Source organism: Hirsutella rhossiliensis (genome assembly GCF_020360975.1).
Source record: "Hirsutella rhossiliensis strain HR02 chromosome Unknown scaffold00008, whole genome shotgun sequence".
NCBI classification, from domain to species: Eukaryota; Fungi; Ascomycota; class Sordariomycetes; order Hypocreales; family Ophiocordycipitaceae; genus Hirsutella; species Hirsutella rhossiliensis.
The window spans coordinates 641125-650175 of record NW_025408674.1 but is presented as its reverse complement, the minus strand read 5'-3'; the positions used below and the strand labels follow the sequence as shown (position 1 = coordinate 650175).

At 53.8% G+C, this 9051-nt stretch overlaps 2 protein-coding genes across 2 annotated transcripts; one reads left to right on the top strand and one right to left on the bottom strand.

Moving 5' to 3' along the window:
• Window positions 1–2187: 2187 nt before the first annotated feature.
• On the bottom strand, window positions 2188–3111 carry HRG_07331 (MULE transposase domain-containing protein; the record flags this gene model as incomplete). Its single annotated transcript, XM_044865802.1, has 3 exons — window positions 2188–2579; window positions 2746–2779; window positions 2821–3111. The coding sequence occupies 3 exons, from the start codon at window positions 3109–3111 to the stop codon at window positions 2188–2190; spliced, it is 717 nt and encodes a 238-aa protein (XP_044718766.1).
• Window positions 3112–4580: 1469 nt separating this feature from the next.
• HRG_07330 (PIF1-like helicase domain-containing protein) lies at window positions 4581–8645 on the top strand (the record flags this gene model as incomplete). The annotated part of the gene is made up of 13 exons (XM_044865801.1): window positions 4581–4808; window positions 4995–5391; window positions 5473–5563; window positions 5618–5640; window positions 5695–5860; window positions 6238–6508; window positions 7107–7373; window positions 7416–7472; window positions 7571–7909; window positions 7958–8026; window positions 8081–8231; window positions 8280–8374; window positions 8466–8645. The coding sequence occupies 13 exons, from the start codon at window positions 4581–4583 to the stop codon at window positions 8643–8645; spliced, it is 2334 nt and encodes a 777-aa protein (XP_044718765.1).
• Window positions 8646–9051: the final 406 nt, after the last annotated feature.

Below are 9051 nucleotides of genomic sequence, written 5' to 3'. Positions count from 1 at the left end.
ACATGGATGAAATGGGCTTTCTATTCCTTATGAGCATTTGAACGAACAGGGTATTCCTCTTATTATAAGAAAACAAGGCAAAATTGCTCGGCGTATTAAAAAATGGCAACCCATCCTCCCTTACGTTCAAGATGTGCGTCAGTCAAGAGATGGCATCGCTGCCCCCATTTCTCATCCACCAAGACAAGCCAGCACAAACTCTGGACTTTTGGTTCGTGAAACGTGAATCAAGTCGTCAATAAATATTTTTAACACGTCAAAAACGAGGTGGACGAATCACAATATTGGAAATGAGCAGCTCACCGGTACGTTCGACCGGTTTACCAGGGTGAAAGCTCGAAACGGTTGTGCTTATCGCCTTTGGTTCCCGATGGCCACTTAACCATTTTAGTATCGAATTTATGGAGTGGTGTGACCGGCACCGAGTGATCGTTGTGGTGTTTCCCCTCAATCCATTCATCGGCTGCAACCCTTGATGTATCGTTATTCAGCCTCTCTCAACAGCGTATACGCATGATCTTATCCAGTACACAGACAAATCAAAAGGTTCATTGGATTGCTGAAATCGAAGATCTAGACTGTGTTTTGGAACGCATTTCAGGAAGTAGTCGAGAAGTCCTCTGTTGATGCTGGCCGCAACAGCCGAAGGCTGAGCAGCACCCTCGGGAGCCCTCAATATGAGTTTTAAGTGCTTGATATGAGAGTTAAAGTATGCAGAGAACAAGTAGTCACAAGAACCAGCGCAGGCAGACCGGTAAGGCTTCAAAAGATGATCTCTTCTGCTGTACAGATTCTAGTGCAGACGAGGTGTTTAGCTCTAAAATTGTGGCTCAAGCTCGCCAAAATGACAGTGAAAGGACTCCAAAGAAAGAGGAGGCTCTGAAGAAGGAGGCCTGAAAGCTTCAGCGACAGCAGAAGGCAGCGGAGCAAAAGCTCTGCTCTAGAGAAGAGGAAGCAATGAGAGGCGGAAATTGGGAGAAAACGACGGATGACGGAGGCCGTGAAGCAAAATAAGGAGATAAATTGGCATTATTAACAAGAGCTGAAGATTTTGAAAGTGGAAAAGCCACAGAAAATGCAGAATGAGCGACGGGTGGCTTCTGAGGGTCGCGAGAGGAGTCAGGATGTTCACGCTGCAAAAATTGTCACTCTTCCGTTCACACCAGAGCGGGCCATAGCATTGCAGGTACCAAACACACTATATAATAACGCAAATAATAAGGCAATGATAACTTCAAACGACATATCCTGTCCTCAAAGGCCCTCTTTAGCTGTTGATAGTGATCGGGAGGCAATGGTGCATTTCGGGACTTGCGCGATCGGAGAGTAACAGAAGACGACCTCGATGGCTGGATGACTTCAAAAAGATTGAGTGGCATCTTTGAGCATTATTAACTGCTCTTATAAGATTTTAGAACAATTCAAATAGTATTCGTGAAGTTATTCTCAGTTCTTTGCTGGAATGCAATGAGCCCAAAATCCGGCGAATCGCCAGATCCGGCAGATCACCGGAAAATCCCTTACAGGCGCGAGGATGGCCAGCTTTCCAACGTACCCTGCGAAGATGCCATGGATCTAGTCACCCTCTCGCTCGTCCGAACAATAACACACTCACTGATGCCTGTCTCGCTGCGCGGGTTCGGTGCAGTCGAGTTCGCCGAGGCAGCGGGCGGCTTACGGGAACCCGAACGACCAGTCGAGCTTGGTCGCGGCGCTTGCCTCTCGTCATCACTTATGAGCTCCCACTGCGACCGTTGCCTCCGTACGCTCGGCCGACTTCTGCGCCCAGTAGCCCGAACGCCTGTCGTCTTGCCCGGCCTGAGGATGGCCGTCTTCTTGCCCGTCACTGTCTGACTCTTTCGGCGTCGGCTACCCGCTCGATTAACCACCATACTCGTAGGGACAGGCTGTACCGTATTCTTCGGTCGTCCACGAAGGCTCGTTGCGATCCTGGGATCCAGGATTCGGCGGTAAGGGTCCCGTGAAGAAGGCTCCGTAGATGCCACCGTGGGTGGACATCCCACCTCCTTAGGAACTCACCTGCTTCCAATTTGCAGTAGATCGTATGGCGGCAAGGGATCCCCAGTTGCCAGGATACGGAACAGTTCTCGCCGCAGTCTCCGATTGGTTCTGGCCAAGGGCGAGACCTGCTTGGTATCGCTTTCAAGGCGTAGCGGTGTTCCCTGGCTATGAGATTAAGCCCTGTTGAGATGCAGTCATGCGGAGCTCGCCCAGGTACTCAGAACCAGGGCTAGAGTAGGTACGCGTGGTTAAAACTTCATCTTGTGCACAATTGTCGATAAAATCTCGTTCCTGATCACCCAACATGCCCTCTATCGCCTCGATGAGCCCAAATAGATGGTTCATTCCATTGAGCAGATAGCTCTTGACGTTATTGTTGCTTGCCTCCGTGCCAGACGTGACGCGAATACCGAAGTTACGATGCTTTTTGATGAAGCACTGAGACCATTGCGGGCTCAGGGGCAAGTAGGTATTATAAAGGTAGATCAGAATGGCCTCCTGGTCATCGAACTCGTCGCATAAGCGCACCCAAACCTTCTCGTAGTCTTCCTTTGTCTCTGCGAAACCACGAGCTTCCACATTTCAAGGACACCACGGTAGTTGTGGGTACGGTCGTGGAGACGTTGCTCCGAGACAGCGGCTCGTCTTGTCTCCCCGCCGCAAGGACCGCCTCCTTGTCGCGCGAATTTAACGTTGCCTGCGATTGCTCAGTATTAGAGCCACCGTCGCTGTCTTCCTTGGCGTGCTTCCACTTGCGCTTGGCGTTAAGTAGTACGTTCGAGTTGATATGGAAGATACAAAGCTGTTGTTGAGCGTCTGAAACTGATCTTCCAGTGCCGCCTTCATCTGTTGGTCGAAGTCCGTGATCACAACGTTGGGTAGTTGAATTCCATGCCTCTCAACCAACTGCCTAATCCCTTCAGCGAGGAATTGGAAGCCTTCACGCCTTTCGTTATCGATCAAGCCGAAGGCAGCGTTGTAGACCGACTTGAGGCAAGTTTGACCCGTCGCCTGGAAGAGCGGGAGCTTGAAGCGATTTGTGTTGTAAGTGTTGTCGAAGCTTATCACCTCCGGGAAGCGTTTCCACATACGGATACAGTATGGAAAGGTCCATACCAACCCAACAAGGCGGTCAGGTTCGGTCTCTGACCACTTGGCGATATAGGGGGATGCCCCTCTCGTCGAAAAGCTTGATTAACGCGGCTGTGGGGCTCATTCCGCCAAGATTCTCGCGGCGCAGAAGCGCCCTGGCGTTATATATGTCCCTTCTCATATAGACGGTTCCTGGGTGGCTGTCCCGAACAAGTCCCCCCTACATCACGTGCCCGGATGCCAACTCGCCGGCTTGTTGTTTCGATTGTTGCCTTGACAGGGTTGGTAAGTCTTCGGTGAACTGGGTGCGCGGAGAGGCTAATACTCCGTTCGTGGTTATGTTGGCCGTGCTCAGGGTCGGGAAATGCTCGTAGCGTCCACATATAGCTGTTCTCTGCCAAGCCTTCCGCGATCACCTTCCACTTGCAGCCGGACTTGCGTGACCGCCTCTGGCGAAGCCCAGTCCCCTCAGACGGGCGTGGCTGACCGTACCGATCGCACTCCAATACGTATCGCGTCTTTCTGGCTCGACTCCCAGTTCCATTTCGCCTGACAACGCCCACACTCGGCGTCGGAGAAGCCGTTCCACTCTTCGTACTCCTGTCCATCTTGGCTCAACGATGATACTAGTGGAGTGGGCGACGCAATACGGCCGTGGCAATCGTCTCCACGTTCCCAAATAGCTTGCCGTGGGCCGGACGCTTCTCGACACTTGGCCAACTCGCGAGCCAATAAGGAATCTGTCTCCGCCAGCTCCCAGGCCAAGGTCAAGGCAGGCTGGAAGCGGGCCACAACCTGCTTGCGGGCATCGACTTCCTCCACCCTCAAGAGGCAGCGTAGACGCTGTCTCTCGAGTTTGTCTGCATCAGGAATTCCTGTGGTGAACAACCGCCGAGCCCCACCTCCTCGGAAGCTATCATCCAAGAATATTTGTGACTGACGTAGTTTCCACCAGGGCTCGTCGACGCCACGAGAGCCGTGTGGTCTTGGCAGGCTAGTGAAGTAGCTTTCTGGCCATGTCGCGAAGAGATTGTATAACGCATCATCGTCGTTAAGGCCGTAATACGGTTCAGGATTGAAAGGAGGCTGAGCCCGAGCCCGTGATGCAAGTCTACGGCGCTTGCATGGAGGCAAGCCCGGAAGGGATCTACTACAGCCGTCGCCGCTGTTGGCAGCAGTTGGGTCTTCGTGCAATGTCATGCCGGTTGGTGCTTAACCGAATGATTGCTCAGACGGAAAGTTGGTTGTGGGAGAGTTAGTTGTCACTACAGAACTGGCAGCTGGGATGTCACCCCTTCTGCCAGGTGGTGGGGCTACAGACCCTGCCACGTGCAAGGACCAGGCGGCAGAATTTTTGGCCCAATTAAAAACCGCCGCCCGTGTAAGGAGCGCCCGTGTAGTAAAGTGGTTGGGCCCGTATATCAATTGCCTTTGGGGAAGTCCCCGCCAATCTACCTGATCTAACGATGGCCGAGGAGATGCTCATCGCTAGGGTTCACGTACATGTGAAAGTCTTGCAGGTGCGTGGCGCTCAATACAAATATCGCGGTCACGTTGTCCACTTCCTTCGCAATGTTGGCAGGCACTTTGAAGAGCTCCCAGTCCTACCTGAAGAGCTAGATATCGTCCTCCTGCGGCCTCCTAATGTGGAGGGCGACCCTCGCTTCCGGCAACAGTTTGCTCGCGATTTCCGGGTACGTCGCTCATGCCTGTCGGCCTGGCTGCATTACCTACACCGTCACCACCCGGGCTATCGCGATATCGTTGTGAGCCAGAATCGCCTGCAACGTCTTCCTCTTGATGGCAGCATAGTTGCTTCCATTGCCAGCCAAGTGGCTGACATAGCTGACGGCGAGGTCCCCCAAGGTCCCGTTGAGGAGGTTGTGGAAGAGGACCCTAGCGATGCCGATGCATCAGCGATCCCGAATTTGCAGGTCACTGATACCGAATTGAACGCTCTGCAGTCCCGATTTCTTGATGGGACCCCTAACCCTGAGCGCATGACTGATCTGGAGTATATGCCGCGTAGCGCGCAGACTGACCACCAGATGCCACTGCCTTCCATTCGCAGGACCCCTATCGACGAATTCAACCGTTCCCAGCCGCTGTTAACGCTCGCGTTCCCTACCCTCTACCCTGACGGCAAGGCCGACTTCGTGGAGCCTCGCTTACGGAGCATCACGTATCAGGACTACCTTGGCCATGCGATGAGATGGCATGACGGACGTTTTGCCCGCCATAAGACGTGGCCTTTCGTCGCCCTCAATACGATGTTACGTGCGCAGGTCCGAAAGCGAAGTGACTACTTCGTCAAGCAACGCGACAGCCGCCGTCAACCCCTTACCCGCGCCGACCTAGAGGAAGCGATGGCTGAGCCTGACGAGCCGGAGGCTCAGGCGCTGATCCAGTCAATCACGCGCCAAGCCGCGGTAATCAGGGGCACCCGGCCGTATTGGTATAAGCAAAGAAAGGAATTGGAAGCATATGCCTACAATCTGGGCAGACCTGGCCTTTTCGTTACTGCAAGTGCGGCCGATTACCACTGGGAGTCCCTATATCGTCACATGCCTCGATTCCAAGAGTGGAAAGCAGCTCCTGAGGCGGCGCGCATGGTCCTGTCCCGGCAACTACTGCGAGACAACGCCCACATCGCCGCTTACCACTTCCATAAGCGTTATACGCTGTTTAGGACTATTGTCCTGAAGCAGAAGTTCAACCTAACGGACTTTTGGGGCCGTTACGAGTGGCAGGGCAGGGGTTCCAGTCACCACCACGGCCTATATTGGCTAAGTGGCCACCCAGACTTAGATGCTGACAACGATCAGTCCCGGGAGCAATTCGCCCGCATCTGGGGATATCACGTATCTGCTGTCAACCCAGAGCCTCAGCGAATACAGGCGCCTGGGGAAGGGAATCCCCTGATCGGCAATCTATTGGAGCAGCCCCTTACGGTTCAGTTCCTATCAATGCTGGTCAACCGCGTGCAACGCCACCGCTGCAACAACTACTGTATGCAGCTCAATAAGCATACCAAGCAGGTGGAGTGCCGCTTTGGATTTCCTCACGGACAGCGCCTGCTAGCCTCCTTGACAAGGTTCCTCATTCTAAGCACTGGAACTTCAGGGGCGAGAGGAACGATGGCCAGGTTAACCACTACAACCGCTTGCTTACCGTTGCGTGGCTAGCCAATACAGATGTTTCGCCCTGCACGAGCCTCCAGCAGGTAATCGATTACGCGGCCAAATACTGCTCCAAGTCGGAAAAGAAGAGCGAGTCTTTTGCCCAGATTGGGAAGGCTTTGATGCCCCGGGTCAAGGACCACAACCCCCTGATTTCCTTCGCGTCAAAGCTCCTCAATCAGCTGGTTGCTGAGCGGGATTACTCGAAGCAGGAGGTCAGCCACTTGCTCCTCGGCCTGCCGTTACAGGAAGGCTCACGAACCTGCCTGTACGTTGACTGTCGTAATCCTGACAGGCATTCCCGCTCCTTACGCATTGACGGCGATGAGGTTGACGAGGCCCCCAACGTTTTCGAAAAGTACTGTCAACGCCCGGAAGCCCTAGCGGACCTAAACTACGTCTCCTTCCTGAAGTGCTGGAATTTCCGCCCTAGGGACCCTTCCAAGTGGAAGCAATGGCAGCCAGGCAACGTTAACGGCAGGCCTCGTGTGCTGGTTTACTTTCCTCGCTATCAGGCTGATCCAGAAGGCCAACAGTGGCTAGATTACTGCCGTGCAAAGCTAACATTAAACCACCCACATCGGCGGGTTGATGATCTCCTCACATTTGACGGCCAGCTTTTTGGTTCTCACGCTGAGGCCTTCTCCTATTGTTGGCAGCACCACAGTCATGGTGATGACCATTACGGTCGGCCAAAAGAGGCTCGATTACAGCCTCAAGATGATCAATACGAGGCTCTGCCTGTGGAGGAAGAATTTGATGACGAAGACTGGATTCGCCTCGCCGCCCTTTACCTGACAACCCCTTCCCCAGGAGGATCTTGACCTACTTGGCCGCCGCGATATCGACGTCAATTACGACTGGACACGGCATGTGGGTACTTATCCGGAACTTCGAGACGGCTACTGGAAAGACCTTATCGCTAGCCACCCCATGGCCAACGATGTCGAGGTCCTTGGCCCTCACTGGCGTAATACGCTGAACCCACAACAACGGCTCGTGTACGACACATTCATGGGTCACTTCCAGGCGCAAATCCTACTCAAATCCTTCTCCACGTTGATGGCGGTGGTGGCACAGGCAAGTCATTCCTTATCAAGGTGCTTTCTTCCCATCTTCAAGCAGCCGCCCTACCGAATCCTAGCCCTATTTGCCGCGTGGCGCCAACAGGCGTTGCGAGTAACCAGATACAAGGCAGCACCATTCATTCGTTGCTACGCCTTCCAGTAGGTGGTATTTTTACCGACCTTCCCCCAGCCGACGCAGCCGCCCTTCAGTCCCGCCTACGGCACGTCAAATACCTCGTGATCGATGAAAAGAGCATGCTAGGGCTTGAGCAGCTCGCGCGGATCGATTCCCGTCTGCGGCAGGTCTTTCCACAGCGTAGCCTCGAGTTCTTCGGTGGTGTGAGCGTCTTGCTTGTGGGCGATTTCTTCCAGTTACCACCAGTCCGACAGAAGCCCCTGTATTCGACTAGCACCAGCCTGTCTTCGTTGGAAAGGAGAGGACAGGTGGCCTACCGGCTATTTGACCGCACCGTCTTCCTGACCACGGTACAGCGCCAGGTTGGTGATGACCAGGCCCAGTTCCGTCAGGCGTTACAGGAACTGCGTGAAGTCAAGTTATCTATACCATCCTGGAACCTCCTTAGCAATCGGGTACAGGCCAGGTTGACGCAGAGCGAGGTTGACGGCTTCAGGACCGCTTTGCGAGTGTATTCTACAAAGGCCCGGGTCAACCAATACAACCACAAGCATATGGTGCACCTCAACGCCCCGGCAATCCAGGTGGAGGCAAAGAATCAGGGCAACGGCGCGGGACAGGCATCAAGCGACAGTGCTGGCAACCTATCTAACAAGTTCCCTGTTGCTAAGGGCACCAGGGTGATGCTCACGACTAATCTGTGGCAGCCAGCTGGCCTGGTTAACGGTGCTCAGGGTACTGTATACGATATCGCCTGGAACGCAGGCGCCGACCCGTTGGAAGACCCCCCAGCCGTTATTATGGTGGACTTTGATAGCTACGACGGACCGCCGTATCTAACAACTAACGAGGGCAGGAAAATCTCACCCATCCTCCCAGTCAGGCGAGACTTCCTTGTGGGCAACGAGACCTGCGCTCGCACGCAGTTTCCTGATGGTGGCGTTTGCTATCACTGTTCACAAATGCCAGAGCCTAACGAAGGATCAAATAGTTACTGATCTCGCTACACGCGACTTCCAGGCCGGCATTAGCTATGTTGCTGTGTCACGGGTTACCTCGCTGCAAGGCTTACTCCTTGAGGCGCCTTTCGATCGTCAGAGCCTCTATAACCACACGCCTGCGTTTCCTACGTACCGCGTTCACGACTAACTATAAGGCAGGGATGAATATGCGCCTCGCTGACCAACAACGGCGTCAGGGTCAACAGCTGACCGACGCACCATATCCACCACGCTACCTTGACTAAACGACATGTTCCTCCAAGCTGCAGGGAAATGGGAGGTTCGATATATAGTATATAGTTTATAGTTAGGTTGGGCCTGTTGGGAAGCAGCAGAGAGACTCCCTAACTATCAGTCAATTCCCTTAGTGCAGGTTTGAAGCGGTTTGAACAGCTGGTTTGCCCGCGGCAGGCGAATGGGGGGTTCTAGGGGGTCTCCCCCTAGGAAAGTGAATTGCAGGTTACGATATTTACCCTTCGGGCTGGATATTCAGCCGTTAAGCCCCTTGCCTTGGCAACTTAACGGGTGTTCGAAGTATTTTAGAATGTATACTA